Here is a 16,029-nt window from a genome sequence, read left to right on the forward strand (position 1 = left end):
TTATTTTTTAACGTTTATTTATTTTTTGGGGACAGAGAGAGACAGAGCATGAACGGGGGAGGGGCAGAGAGAGAGAGGGAGACACAGAATCGGAAACAGGCTCCAGGCTCCGAGCCATCAGCCCAGAGCCCGACGCGGGGCTCGAACTCACGGAGCGCAAGATCGTGACCCGGCTGAAGTCGGACACTTAACCGACTGCGCCACCCAGGCGCCCCGAGAATGAGGTTTTTAGAACCAGCAGGCGGATGGCCAGTCTCCCCACTTCATCACCTGGGCGTGGTTTGTGTGCCAATACGTAGCAACACGTGAGTGAAGGGTGGCCTCTTTCTCCAGAAGGCTCTGCCATAATTATGAGGGGATGGCCTGTTGAGATGCTGAGGGCATGGCCCCGGCCCAAGTTTCTGCTCCGTCTCTCATTAGCCATGGGGAAGTCTGCAGATCAGTATGCTACGGCCTCTACTACTTTATGTACAACTAACTCCACCCCCACCCCACTTTCACCTGAAATACGCAGGTTGTGTTGTCAACAACGGTGAATGTGGATGGGCACGTGCTGGCTGTTTCTGACAACATGTTTGTTCATAACAACTCCAAGCATGGACGGCGAGCGAGAAGGCTGGACCCGTCAGAAGGTAGGGCTGCCCGCTGTCTGGGCTGAGAACAGCACACAGGTCGAGATGTCCGCAATTGTCCTGGCTTGAATTTTCCATTTATGTCTAAGCCGGAGTGGGGGAAAGCACACAAGATCGTGTGGGTTTTAAGTGAAGTTGTAAACACGGATGCCTGCCTATTCTGCTGCAACGCCACACACGTCCCAGCCCACACTCAGGCCCCCATGCCTCACCGTCCCCTCCATCCAGTTCGGTGTTTTTCTTTTTGCTAGACGGGCATTTCAGGCAAACGTGGGCCTATGACATCTTGGTTAAACAGGAACGTTACCTTGCCAGACATGTATGAATAAGTGTCAGATGTACCCTTAAACAGATTGTGGGCAAAACAAAACAATGTGCAGAATGAAATTGACACTAATTGATTTTTGTTTGCTTGGACAAGAGGAAATCATGATCTGCTCTGGGTAGTTTTCCATGTGCATTAGAGTCGTCAGAAATACTGGTGACTGTTCAACTTCAGGTTGTCCAAAAAATTAAAGCATATCAAGGAAGATAACTGACAAATACCTAAGTAAATTCCATCTTTCACACTCCCCAACTCGCCAGGGTTGGGTAAGGCTTTGTTATAGGGGGTGAATGGCTAACCTAGGCTACTATTTTATTGTGATGTTTTGCTGTGTACTGCCCACCAGCCCCCCGCTCCAGCTTGGCCCTTAAAATGTGTCTTGTATCAATTTAAATAGGAATTAATGAACTGAAAGAAAATGATTGAATCAGTAAAGAATTTGGAGTGGTGTTAATTCTCCCACAGTGGGCATTGAAAGGGGAGAAGAAAATCCCAGGGTTCAGAACTAGGAACCCATCCAGTTTCTTTTGACTGATTGGATGTGATTGACTGGCTGTTCAAAGGGGGCTCATGTTTTTGGAGTCCTGCCAAAGTTCTCCTCCACCTTTGACCCTGTCAACTTTGGAAATGGAGTGATGGATTGACTTTAGTTATGGCCTGAAAACCATATTGGGTTCCTGTTGGGATGTAAAGTCCAGAGGCCTTGAACATATGGAAGAAGGGGGGGGGGTGCGGAATCCTTCCTACAAAGTTAGGAAACTGATTAGAAATTGTCTCTTAATAGAGCCGGAAAAAAACTCAACTATGATAGATTTTACTTTCTCCTCTCGCTAGCACATTAACAGGCCTTGTAAATCTTAACATCTTGGGGCAGAGGAGGTGGGGAGAGAAAAGGGATTTACACATTTCTAGTGTGATCAACTTATAAAAATATGGGGGGAAACAACAGGGTTTTAAAAACACCCTTTGCACAATTAGCTAAGTGTTCCACGTTTTCATATATAGTGGTCAACTCATTAGGCTTTAATGACCTGGTGAAAACCAGCAACCAATTAGCGAATGATGGCAAGTCAGCAAAGCTCAACTTGAACTTGAAATAACCAACAGCTTTCAAGAGCAGCCAATCCCCAAAACTCTAAATTTCAACCATCAAAGGACAGCCCTGACTTTTCCTTTCCTATCTTCCTAGCTACCCCCTGCATCAAAGCCATTAGCCCGAGCGAAGGCTGGACCACAGGAGGAGCCATGGTCATCATCATTGGAGACAACTTCTTTGATGGCCTCCAAGTGGTGTTTGGGACCATGCTTGTATGGAGTGAGGTAGGCAAAGGCAACTTGCTTCCCTGATTTTCTTTGGCCCAAAGATTGTTTTGATTTGGGTAAGTGTAATTCCTGGATCATCAGCAAAAACGTGATTGCCTGTTGTTGAGTACTCGCTATGAGCGAGTCACCAAGAATTAAAAGACATGTAAACCACAGTTTATTGTAGGCACGAATCCCTTAAAAAGATAAATCTTTGTTGCGCGTTGTTTACAATTGTGAAAAATTAGGAATAGCCTAAATATTGAATAATGGAATGGTTAAAATCCATTATTAAAAATTAGGTTTTGATAAAGTTCTAATGACACAGGAGAGGGGATCGTACTTACGCTATAATGGTAAGTGAAAAAAAATTCAGGATAACAAGGTCTACGGATATAAAATCTAATTACACAACATGCATCCATAGAAAAACGCTAGAAACACACCAAAGATTAACAGTGGCTGTCTCTGGGTTATGCAATGCTAATGTTTTACTTTATATTTTTCTATCATTTCCAAATTGTCTAAAGTAGGTGTGTTCCACTGTCATAATGAGAAAACCAACAAGACATTACAAAAAGACGAGTACAGTGCTGGGTTGGATATGGAAAGTGGCAAATCACGATGTGAGATAGTAGCAGTGTGGGAAGCAGGGAGGGAGTGAATACAGGGGGTGGTGGGACTTGAGCAGCACTGGTGGGGAGGCAAGGATCCAGACAGGTTACCTTGCGAGGAAATTCCAGAGTGGGAGAGAGAAACACGTGCGACACAGGGACGGGGCGTTTGGAGCGTTTGGAGCACTGTGAGTACAGCCAGTTTGCCCCGGGGGGTTGTTGAGGGAGATGCTCCTGTTCTCCGTATCCTCGGTGATAACTTGTATAACAGGTATTTTATTTCCCTGCCTGTTCAGCTAATAACTCCTCATGCCATCCGAGTGCAGACTCCTCCCCGGCACATCCCTGGAGTAGTGGAAGTGACATTATCTTATAAATCCAAGCAGTTCTGCAAAGGAGCTCCTGGGAGGTTCATTTACACAGGTGGGTGAGAAAATGATCCAAGGGAGACTGGCTCCTGGTTCACCTTTGCTCTAGCTCCCAGTGTCTCCAATTTATAATGATTTTACCTTTTCTAGGCCTTTCTACTAGTGTGGGAAGAGTGGACTGGGTGATAGGTATTGACTGGGGAAATGCAGACTTGATTCTAAAGTTTATTTTATGCAAGCAGTTTCTCAACAGTCTGAGAGATGATCACGGGAGTTCATTTCATGAGTATATATCCTCATAGATTTAACTCAGCTGGAACCACCTAGAATGGAATTTTGTCTAAGCAATCAGATAAAAAAAAAATAGACCAAGTTGCTGGCTGTGACTAAATTTTCTTGAAAAAGATTCATAAAAATTACCCAATGATACTACAGACTGATTCAAAGTATTTTAAAATTTTATGGAAGTGGAAATTATTATTTCGGTACCTGTTGAATATCTACTTTGTATCTACTTTTTCTACATGGAAGGTGCAATGACTTATAAGGCATGCTTCCTATTTGGAAATGTAGAAACTTTTGGAGGAGGGATGGTATATTGCACAGAACAGCCGAGGAATTTGAATATTCAAAATGTTTAGTGTTTCCGATGAATGGAATATGAGTTTGGTGTGGCCTAGAGTAGGAGGAAGGGTTTTCAAGGAGGAGGTGGAAATCAAAGACTGTCTTTTTAATGTTTATTTATTTAGTTTTGAGAGAGAGACAGAAAGCGCAAGTGGGGTAGGGACAGAGAGAGAGACACACAGAATCTGAAGCAGGCTCCAGGCTCTGACACGGGGCTCGAACCCGCGAACTGTGCGATCAGGACGTGAGATCACAAACCGGGAGATCAAGCCGATGTCGGACGCTTAACTGACTGAGCCACCCAGGTGCCCCCAAAGACTATTTTTAGGGGCGGGGAGGATTTGAATAGGCAAAGGGAAGAAGGAAGAATGTTTCAGCTATGGGAATCTCACATACTAAGGCCCAGCGGGTGAGGTGAGCAGGTGTCTGGAGAAGAGAGGGCCGGTTGACAGCCGTGGCAATGCACTCAGGTAGAACTTAGACCAGAACTTAGCCCACATGAGCCACGCAGGGGAGGGAAGGAAAACATAAAACAGTTTGAGAGCCCTGTAGGGTACCTAGAGTGGTCAGAGTCAGAGACAGAACATCAAATGGTGGTTATCGGGTGGTTATCGGGGAGGGATAATGGGAGTTGATGCTTAATGGGTACAGAGTTTCAGTTTTGTGAGATGAAATGGAGATGCGTCGCACAACAGTGTGAATGTACTTCACATGCCTGAACTGCGCCCTCAGAAATGGTTTAAGATGGTATATTTTGTTATGCATGTTTTACCACGATTTTTAAAGAAATGGAAAAAAAAAAAAAAAAAAAAAGCTCCTCGTATGGGAGTTAGGGCTTGATTTGTAAGACAACGTTAAGTGTTCCCAGGCAAGGGAGAGTAACTCAAAGGGGTTGTCATAAGAAAAACAAATGCTATTGATATAAAGACTGAGTCAATCAGGGGAATGACTGAAGGCAGGAAGATCAACCAGGACATTGTACTTTGAAGGAGAAAATAAGGGGTGTAGAGAAAGAATCATATGAACCTAAAAAATATATCAGGCACATTACGAAATTCTGATCGTATTTTATAGCGTCCTCGTCTCTCGTTTGGATCCAGCCTCCTATTCTCGTGTACGTGTAAGCGTCTGGTTAGATATCAATGAGGAGTAGATGGAGAGTAATTTTTAGGTTTATTTATTTAAAATTTCACCTTTGAATTTTCTCTCTCAGGGTTAGCGTGTGTGTGTGTGTATGTGTGTGTGTGTGTGTCTACGGAAGAGTCTATTGCAGGAACAGTAAGCTATTTGCTGCTCTCGCCCCCAGAGGGACACAGTTTACTCATTCATTTAAATGAGTGTTTCTTACATGCCTACTGCCATGGCCTGGCACATGTCTAGGCTCTCCGATGTAGAAATGGGCAAGAGAAAATCCCTCATCTTTTTTTTTTTTTTTTTAATTAAAAAAATTTTTTTTTTCAACGTTTATTTATTTTTGGGACAGAGAGAGACAGAGCATGAACGGGGGAGGGGCAGAGAGAGAGGGAGACACAGAATCGGAAACAGGCTCCAGGCTCCGAGCCGTCAGCCCAGAGCCCGACGCAGGGCTCGAACTCCCGGACCGTGAGATCGTGACCCGGCTGAAGTCGGACGCTTAACCGACTGCGCCACCCAGGCGCCCCAAGAAAATCCCTCATCTTAATAAAACTGACTTCCAGAGGGGAAGACAGACAACACGGAGAACAGGTAATATAATTTCAACAGTAATAAGTAAGGGATAGAGAATGAGGGAGGGCTTGGGGTGAGGTGGTCAGCGAGTGACGCTGTGAGGAAGGGACGTTTAGTGAAGACCTGTATCACAGGTGTGCAAAGCTATCCCCCTGCCTCCGTATCTTTCTCACTTCCTCTCACCTCCACTCACACTGCCTTCCCTCTGCGCCTGGAACTCTTCAGGCCTGTGGTTCTGTGTGGCTCTTCAGTGTTCTCTAGCACAGTGTCTGACTCTCAGTGAATTGGGGGCGAGCAGTCCCAAGCAGAGAACAGATTATAGACTGAGAGGTTGGAATAAGCCTGGCGTCATCAGGGAAAAGCATGAATGCCTGTGGCTGGAGTAGCATTGGGGGGGAGGAGGACAATGGGAGATGAGGTTGGAAGGGCACATAGAGCAAGGGGTTTGAATGGGAAGACACGGAGGATGTTGAACAGGGAAGCAGTCGGCATCCAGACAGGATTGAAGGCCACGGGGCTGGATGAGAGGGCCACAGAAGGGAGTGTAGCTACAGGAGGGAAGAAGTCTCAAGATGGCGCCTCAGGAGCACCAACATCTAGGGCTTGGGGTGATAGGAGGAGCCTGTGAAGGTGACTGAGAAGGAGTGGTTGGTAGGGTTGGAGGACAGCAGAAATGCGGGCTGTCCCCAGAGTTAGGTGAGGAACGGGCCTCACTTTGGGGCACTTGCCACATTTAGGACTCTGGCATCTCTGTTTTTTCTAGTGTACTCACTGTATATGGGTGACCATCGGCCTGTGAGGGGACAGGTAGGACTAATAGCAATCACACTGCAGCCAATCCTCAGCTCTCTTGTGAAGTAATGAAAGACATCAATCCTCAGGGAGGCTGTGGACGTGTGGAACCAGGGCTTGTGTGCTTGTACACGCATATGTGTGTGTACATGTGAAAACTGTCTCTGCAGCAGAAGTCCTCACCCTTTGCTGCACTTTAAGTCACTGACACCTGGGCCCCAGACCAAGTATCTCTGAATCTCTGAGGGCAGGACCCACCCAGGTATCCATGCACTTCATATATTCACTGAACAAACATCAGCTCTAAATTACGCTCAAGGCACCAAATCAGTAATTTCAGTATGTCTCTAGCAGCTTACAGTTCTAGAAGGGGAGACGGACACATGGAGATTATGATAATTGGATTAAGTCCCATAAGAGGTATAAATGCATGGAGCACTGAGCAGGGAGTGGCTGACTTTGGGGAATCAGTGAAGGCTTTCCAGGAGGTGACAACGCAGTGACATTTCTAAAGCACAGTAGGAACTTGCCAGACAGAATAGAAGAGGCCGTGATCCACAGCCTGTGGAAACAAAGTGTTTGGCAAAGAGGAGCCCACATAACCATGAAAATAATAGATATTATCTTACTTGTAAATTCCAAGAACGGTAGAGATGATGAGCCATTGAAGATCACGTGGTCAAGCTCCCTCTTTTGCTGATGGGAGAATTGAGAGCCAGGCAGAAGTGACTTGTTCCCAATGGCCCCTTGAATTCAAGGTAGAGTCAGAATAAGGACTCAGGTCTCTGGCCATCCTGCCCGGCATCTTTTATTTAGCAATTATTGTTAACCAACAGCTCGGCCTTCCTGATGTGCTGAGATTTTATCGACTTATTCACCAAGCAGATATTTAAAAAAAAATTTTTTTTGGTGTTTATTTATTTTTGAGAGAGAGAGAAAGAGCACAAGTGGAGGAGGGGAAGAGAGAGAGGGAGACACAGAACCAGAAGTAGGCTGGGCTGACAGCTCAGAGCCTGATGCGGGGCTCGAACGCGCAAACCACGAAATCATGACCTGAGCCAAAGTCAGATGCTTAACCAACTGAGCCCCCACAGGAAGCAAATATTGGTGGAGCGTGTTTGCTGTGCTTAGCACTGTGCCATGTGCTGGGGACACTGTAGATGAGTCAGACCAGCAGGATCCTTCCTTCATTATGGTGCAGTGATGTGAAGATAAGCCAGTGATGCTCTAAGCTTGGGCTGCTTGGGTGCCTCTAAATAGTTCTGAAATCTTGTATACGTGACTTCACTTCGTAGCCTTCCCGTCTACAAAATGGGCTGCCTACCTTACAGAGCTGTGGTGAGGACTAAAAATATGGGGCATGGAAACAGTGGCATGCTGGTAAAAGTTTCACAATTGGCTCTTCAGGGAAAAGCCAGGGGGAGGGAGCAGTAGGGTTTGTAGTATTTGCTGATTTCCATGGTGCAAATACTCTGACTGTGGGTGATTTCTAGCTTACCAGTATGACATCAGCTGGCTCACAAAATTTCTGAAGATTTAACAGCTTGCTCTCACGAGCTGGTGGAAACCAGGTCTAGAACACCTCTGTATGTAAGCATTTGGGAGGGGGAGCGACTATATCTTATTATTCAAAAGTATTTATTACTGGGGCGCCTGGGTGGCTCAGTCGGTTAAGCGTCTAACTTCAGCTCAGGTCACGATCTCGCGGTCCGTGAGTTCGAGCCCCGCGTCAGGCTCTGGGCTGACTGCTCAGAGCCTGGAGCCTGTTTCAGATTCTGTGTCTCCCTCTCTCTCTGCCCCTCCCCCGTTCATGCTCCGTCTCTCTCTGTCTCAAAAATAAATAAACGTTACACAAAAAATTAAAAAAAAAAGTATTTATTACTAATAATATTCCTATGCTTACTATCAGGGTTATTACCATGGAAACTTTTACTATCAGGGTTATTACCATGGAAACTTGAGCAAGTAATTACAAATGTGATGAATCCTAAAAAGGAGTTGCATAGGATGCTGGGGACATATGCTTGGGAAATTGAACCCTCTTAAACTGAGATAATGGGGAAAGCTGAGAACAGTCCAAACAGGAAGCAGAAGGTGCAAAGGCCCTGGAGTAAGAAAGAAAATGGGATATATACGATGGCCACTATGAACAGGGAAGAAAGAATGAGTTGAAGAAAGGTTGGCCTCGAGCTGGAAAGGGAGGGTTGGGGCTGATCATTTGGTTCTACCCCGAGTGCCATGGGGAGCTATTGGAATATTTTAAAGCCGGGGAGCGCCATGATCAGATTTGCCTTTTAAAAGATCATTCTGGCTGAGTTGTTGAGAATGGCTTGGAAGCCAGGGTGGATTCAAGGAGGTCAGCTGGAGGCCGGTGTGGTGGCCCCGGCCAGAAATGATGGCAGCTTGGACCAGAGTACCAGTAGTGGGAACAGGCAGAAGGGGATGGAATCTAGGAGGTAGCGTTGGCATCACTTGATGATTGATTGGATGGGGTGAAGGTTGGGGAAGGGAGGGGAGGAGGCAGCTCTCAGGTTTCAAGTTTGAAAAATTGGGTGGGTATAGTTTAGAAAGGGATTTTTAAAAAGGTATAAAGTGCTAAGGGAGTTCAGAGGAAGGCCAAAATACTTCCAGCTGGTGGAGAGGTGAGAAGATTTAATATTGTAAAGATGTCAATTAATGAATACATTTAACACAATGCCAATCAAAGTACTAACAAAATGTTTGGGGAAACTTTACAAGAGTTCACCTGGAAAAATAAAGGTGCTAAATAGAACCCCTCCTTTTGAAAAATGAGAAGGGCCATGCTCTTCCAGACTTAAAACCTATTGCAAGTTTCAGTAATTAGAAGAATATGGGGCTTTGTAGGAACACATAGAAATGTTATGGCACAGAAGAGAACATTTAAAAACAAACAGGTTTTGTATACATGAGTACTATGGATATAAGGAGCCATCTCAGTCAACGTGGAAAAGATGGAATGTTTAACCAATGGGAATGGGCTCACTAGTTAAGCATTAAAAAAAAAAAGTTAGGTAACTAATTTTATATTATAAACTGAAATGTCTGAATTAGATGTTTTGAATGAATAATGTACACAGTTCAGGGTGCCTGGGTGACTCAGTCGGTGACTTTTGATTTCAGTTCAGGTCATGATTTCGTGGTCGTGAGATCGAGCCCCACATTGGGTTTCATGCTGACTGTGGAGCCTGCTTGAGATTCTCTCTCTCCCTCCCTCTTTCTCTCTCTCTCTCTCTTTCTCCCTCTCTCCCAAAGTAAACAAGTGAACATTAAAAAAATGTACACATTGCAAAATATTATAATCTTAAGCCTTGCTAACCTTGACCCCAAGGAAACCATCAAGCATAAATCTGTGATGACATAAAAAGAAAATTTTTGCATGTCAGGGTGATGGTCATTAAGTCAAAAGGAAAAGGACAGACTGAGAACATATTCATTGCATGTGACATATTACCCTATGTATAAAAAGATTCATTCATTTGTTCAGCAAAAGCTTACTTTATGCCTACCGTTTGTCAACCACTATGTTATGCCTTGTGGGTAAAGTGATGAATGTTAGATATCTCACAAACTAAGGAGAAAAGGAAAGATATGTAAATTAAAAGCTAGCAAGGAATATCAGGAGTTAATTCAGGAAGGAATACAGTTTAGCAGCAAACGTATTTTTAAAAATCCCAATCTCATTAATAATCTAATACATGCAAATTAAGGCGACCATAGGATAACATTTGTTTTCCCTGTCAGGTTGGCAAAGAATTGTTTTTAAACAAATGAAAATCCCCAAGTTGGCAAAATTAGAAGGAAGTGGGACTTCTAACACTCTACTGCAGGAGAGTAGATGGCTCTAAAGAGTACCTTGATGGCACTGGCTTTAAAAATGCATATACCCTTTGACCCAACAATTCTACTTTCTGTAATGTATACCGAGGAAATAACTCAGTTTGCCTGAAGGCTGTTCATTGGAACGCTGTTTGCGGTAGTGAAAATTGAAAACATCCTTAGTGTCCATTAGGGGACTCATTGAATAAATAATGAAGTCTCTTTACACTGAAACACATTTTAGATGTTAAAAGTAATGCTGTGAATGAATATTTAGTGGCATGAAAGATGTGATATAGGTTAAAAAAAGCATAAATTATATATATATAATATCTATAAATATATATATCCATATATATTATATATATAATATGCATATATTATATATAATATCCACATATATTATATATAATATATGATATATATTATATATAATATATATAATATCCACATATTATGTATATAATATTATATATAATATATTATATATAATACCCACATATTATATATATAATATATATATGGATATTATATATATAACATCCATATATATTTTATATGTGTGTATATATATATATAATTATCCACATGCGTAACATAGCTGTTGACAAATGGTAGGCGTAAAATAAGCTTATGCTAACAAATGAATGAATCTTTTTATACATAAGATAATATATCACAAGTAATGAATATGTTCTCTGTCCTTTTCCTTTTGATTTAATGAACATGTATACATATATACATGTATGTATATATGTGTGTGTATACATATATGTATGTATGTGTGTTTATATATATATATATATACACATACACATATATATGAAAAAGGAATAGTTGTATAAAAAACCCCAGTAAGATTAAAAAGCCCTGCATATGAAGGTCTTAACAATGGTGGTTTCTAGGTGTTGGTATTATTGTTATTAAGTTTTGCTTACTTATATTTATTACTTTCTGAAAAAAATAAGTAACTTTTAATTAATAATTAAAGAAAATGTGGTATAAAAAATTAATGTTCCCCATATTTAAATTCTGAAACAGCACACATTGGTCGACTTGATTCTTTAGGCACAAAAAAGAGTATTTCCAGCCAGGGAAGCAGTGAAGCTTCTTCCAGAAGACTGCCTTTGATAAAGAAGGACCATGGGAAGCAGTTAAGGGTGAGGAGGGTGGGGACACAGTAGTATATTCTTCCACAAATAGAGAAGAAAATAAAAATACAAACACTGTTCAGGTGGCTCAGGAGGCTGGTCACTCTCTCTAAAAACTTCTACCTGAGGTTACTGAGCCAAATGGGACTGGGGTTGGTAGAGACAAGTGGCTAATGTTATTCACGGAGGGGCCCAGGCGCTACAGGAAATGGTTTGGCGATCTCCGGTCTTGCCCACTCAATGAGCAGCCACCAACATGGAAAGTACTTTCCAGCCCATCGGGAATCTTGGTCCAAGAGCTGGAGAGGCAGTGGCTTCCCCCCCGTGACTGGAGGTGGGGCTACAATGCCTCCCGAGCCGAGGCCTGGCTTCAGGGAACCTGGAGAATCCTGACCTTCTCTCTGGGTGGTGATGGGGAGAGAACTTATGGATTTCCAGCCAGCCTGGCCTCCTGAGCCACACCTTCGGAGCCTCAGAATGTGCTCAGCTGCAGGATAGTGTGTCAGAAACCACTAGAGGTCTAGACAAAATACTCAGCTCCGGTGGTCACGTGGGAAATCGCATCTTGATTCCAGAGGAAAAGAAAACCTTGAGAAATCTAGAGAGCTTTAGTGGGGACAGACTGGGCACCAGCGATCGGCTGGCATCCAAAGGGAGGGTGCACTGGACTCAGCCAGAAGACGTGCTTTCGGATGCCGCTGTGGCACCAATGACTTGTTTGTCCTTTTGACAAGTCAGCTAACCTTCCTGAGCCTCATTTTCTTCATCTGTAAAGCTCTGGTACTAATTATACTATTACCCATAGGTGTTTTCCTAATTTGGCTGAGCATGAGAATCATGCTTGGCTTCGTTCCAGACATACCAAATCATTCTCTTTGGGGAGGGTCTGAGAATCTGTATTTTAAACAAAGAAACAAGTTTGAGAAGCCTGAGTCCTGCTCATCAGGCCGTCATGGAGACTTTCTTGCTGGTAAAGTACCCTGCGCACGGGGGCAGCTCCTTCGAGACTGAGTCGTTGCACCGCGAACACAATAATATTTACTCTCAGGTGGAACTTTCTAGGAGACTCAAAAAGCAGGAGGTGGGAAAGGAGGCTCCAAGGTCCAACCATTGATGGTTGCTGTATCCAAGGATACACCATCATAATAAACCCAAGCCTATTAGATGTAACTTACTTGATATAATTAGCCAAAGTGCAGTAATCAGCTCCCCGTGGTTGTTGCGCCAAGTACAGCATAAACAGCATCAGGGCTCTGAAAAACAACACATTTGCTTCACACGTGTGACTTTGCAGATCTGTTTTCCTCCAACCGTGGTTTGCTAAAGCGTGGCTTGCTGCTGTGGAGTTGAGAGATCCATGTGAGAATACAGCTCCTCGGGAAAGGTCCGACTGCCTCTGTCTGCTTAGGGACCGAGGCATGGTATACCAGCCGGGGCTCAGAGGGAAGAAGGACCTCTGCTTTCCTCACAGACCCTTCCACAGTGAACTTGGAGGGCAGAAAAATAATCGCGGTAGAGGCGCCCAGTGGGATCATGGTTATTGGTTGTGCAGGTCCTTCCTGGCTGTCTTGTGGGTGCAGGAAGGGGATGTCTGGAGTGTGCATCTGGGGGTAGAATGGCCACAGTTTATAACGATAAAATCCGCACCACCCACAGAAACCAGTGAGAGGTCATGGTTTTTGAAGGCAGGTCATCGAGGATATGGGGGTAGATGAGTACAGCTTTTCAGCGTTACTCCTCTGGTTCTTTGGCCTAAACATCTGGTGTAAACGTTTGATTGTTGGTGAAGAAGTCTCTCGTAAGTTCTGTCATCAGATAGGACTGGTGAGAAAAAAGAAATGATGATACGAATTCAGTAGTCATATCTGGCATCGTTTGAGGAGGTAGGGCCAGGCTCATATCTCACGAGCTCATAGCATCACTGCTTTTCCCCCATGGTGATGATTCTGTTAGTATCGCGACCTTATAGATGAGAATGCTGCTGCCCAAGGTCACCGAGATAGGTGCAGTCCTAGGTGTCTCATTTCAAAGCTGCCTTCTTCACCACTGACCTATGCTACTCACCAATCCCGTAATAGCAAATAGAAGAAATTACACCAAGGCCGTCTCTTTGGCTTCATCCAATATTTTACCTGGCAAATGCCAGTGGCCTTGCCTCTCTGGCCGGTACTCTGAGGAAATGCACAGGAGATAAGCCTGGCCAATGAGCACGGAGGGGCTCAGAAGATGCCTTGCCTGGAGCGCCTGGGTGGCTCAGTCGGCTAAGCGTCTGACTTCGGCTCCGGTCACGATCTCACAGTTTGTGAGTTCGAGCCCCGCCTCAGGCTCTGTGCTGACAGCTCAGAGCCCGGAGTCTGTTTCAGACTCTGTGTCTCCCTCTCTCTCTCTGCCCCTCCCCGACCCCTGCTCATCCTCTCTCTCTCTCTCAGAAATAAATAAACATTAAAAAGATTTTTTAAAAAAAGACGAAGACGATGCCTTGGCCTGTGCCCTGCTGTTCCACATTGCGAAGCGGGGATGTCGTGTGATCGGCTGAGGCTCTATGGAGTGCTTCCAATTCCCTAGAAGTCATAGAAACTATCCGCTCCACGAATAACTGAAGTTGGGAAAGGAGTACCAACTCCACTTTCTTATTAAGAGAGAACCTAGTGCTGGCGTGGAAGACGGGGACTGAGTTCGGAGGCCTGGATTTGAGTCCCACCTTTCCCGCAAATCACTTAACCCTTCTGTATGTCAGGTTCCTAAGTGAACAAATAGGAAGGTATGTATCTCATGAGGAAAATGAAACGGTATAGATTTGCGAATGCATACGCTTAGAAATATCGAAATAGAAGTACAGCTCACTCCTGTTGGCGTTCGGCAGAGGGGCACGTGTTTCTGGGATGAGTTTTACGGGGCTGCGCCTTCTTCACCGTTGGATCCAAGGTGGGCTTTTTGGCATGTCTTCCCTTCTGAAGAAAGGTGGATTCTTCTTGAAAGGCCCGCCACACCGTGCTCTTCATGGCTGGGACTAGATTAGAAATCAGGATTCTGTCGGGGCCAGAATGGGCCAAGGCAGCCTGAGAACGTGGGCTCTGAAGGTGGAGAGAAGGGGGAGCGGGTTTTCAAAGGGGGAAGGAAGACACCTAATCGGCCCAGGTGGCCCAGGCACGCACGGAGGAGCTGCCTGCCCAGGTGTGTGGTTGAACTTGGATGTTGGCAAATGAGAACGGATGGGGACCCCGGGACGCCGAGGAGCCAAAGAATTCATGTCACCTCACCTCCGTCCCCAGAGACCTTCTTCCCTTTTGCTTCAGCACAAACAATTGCATCTGATTCCATGTGTTAACAAGACAAAGCGCTAACAAGAAAATGGCCAAGAACAGGCAGCAGTTGGGAGAAGAAATGGAAGACCTGGATTTTTCCACAAACCTTTCCACCATACCCGAGGCTTGGTGTAGGGGGTGGGGGGTCCTCTTTTCATAAAGCTGCACCTCACAGATGTGCAAGTGGGATTGCAAATGTGAATAGCTCATTGCAATTCACGTTTCGTTCTTTCTTTTTCTTAGAGCGGTACCCTGAAAAAAAATTCCCATTTAAGAAATGAATCTGATTTTTAGTTAAAAAGACCCAGTTCAGACATCAAAAACTGGCCCGAGTACAATTGTTCCCTGTTCACCCTGGAAACAGGTTGAATCAATAGCCCTCCTGGTAGCCTGCAGTTGTACTGAGGTCGCCTCTGCCCCCACCTCTTGTAAAATTCGGATCCGTCTTTCAGCTGAGTCTGAAGAATGATGTCTCCATTGGAAGCCCCAGAATAGGGGGCTGTTGTTTCACTGGAGACATCTCAGCCCCTTAATGGCCTGGTGCTCTCGGCTATAATATTCTAAATACACATTACAGAGAGCGTGATCATATTCATAACTGCTCCATTGTGGCATTTAGATTTACCCTTGAAATTTATCTTTAATTTTTACAGTTGTCTCCTTAACCGCGTATATTACTCCCTTCTTCAAACAATCTGTCTTCCTGCTGCAGTTTTTCTTGAAACCAAAGCATAATTAAATATTAAATTAATATTTCATTTAAAATTAAATATCAAAGGCTTCAGTCTAATCTTTCACTTATGCACTGCTGGTTCTCACCTCGTGTTCTTGTTCCTGTATCCACGAAGGCGGGTGCCGCCTCTTAATAATGTGTTCTTATATTATCTTTGTCCCTCTTTTTAATTGGTGACACCGAACTTTTGCTACATTGAAACAAGCGGATGTGGGGAAAGATTTCAATGTAGCAAAGGTTAACGACGATGTAATTCAACAGCCTATGGCTTCAGCCCCACCCGTCTCCGCTTCTCAAAGAAGAATTTCACTGCACCAAATAAATAATAGCCTTCGGATCATATGCAAGGGCCTACAAGGGATCTTAGAGGCCATTTAGCCCCAGCTTGTGTCTTTGCAGAGAGAGAGACCAAAGTCCACCTGGCCTTGAAGACGGTGTATGGTCGGTCATGGGTGGGCGAATAAAGCAGATCCCAGGCCAGACCAATTTTACCTCCATTGGCTATCCAATGCTCTGAAAAAATTTAATTTGGGAGCATTAAGATGCTAATTGAACATAGGCCTTAAAAGAAATGAACGTAGGCTTGGCATGTTGGACACATGAGCAGTGGGGCAGAAGGTAGATGATTGGACAAGGACA

General features: G+C 44.4%; 1 protein-coding gene across 2 annotated transcripts in view; it reads left to right on the forward strand.

The window, feature by feature from the left end:
• The window catches only part of EBF2 (EBF transcription factor 2), a 203,550-nt gene that overhangs the window by 158,519 nt on the left and 29,002 nt on the right, over positions 1 to 16,029 (forward strand). For both annotated transcript variants that reach the window (XM_040490239.1, XM_040490238.1), the window contains exons 8-10: positions 515 to 632; positions 2,147 to 2,277; positions 3,170 to 3,296. In XM_040490239.1, coding sequence (XP_040346173.1) covers positions 515 to 632; positions 2,147 to 2,277; positions 3,170 to 3,296 — 376 coding nt within the window. The remainder of the gene's footprint in view (positions 1 to 514; positions 633 to 2,146; positions 2,278 to 3,169; positions 3,297 to 16,029) is intronic.

Source organism: Herpailurus yagouaroundi, unplaced genomic scaffold, assembly GCF_014898765.1.
Source record: "Herpailurus yagouaroundi ecotype Mexico unplaced genomic scaffold, PumYag 181, whole genome shotgun sequence".
NCBI classification, from domain to species: Eukaryota; Metazoa; Chordata; class Mammalia; order Carnivora; family Felidae; genus Herpailurus; species Herpailurus yagouaroundi.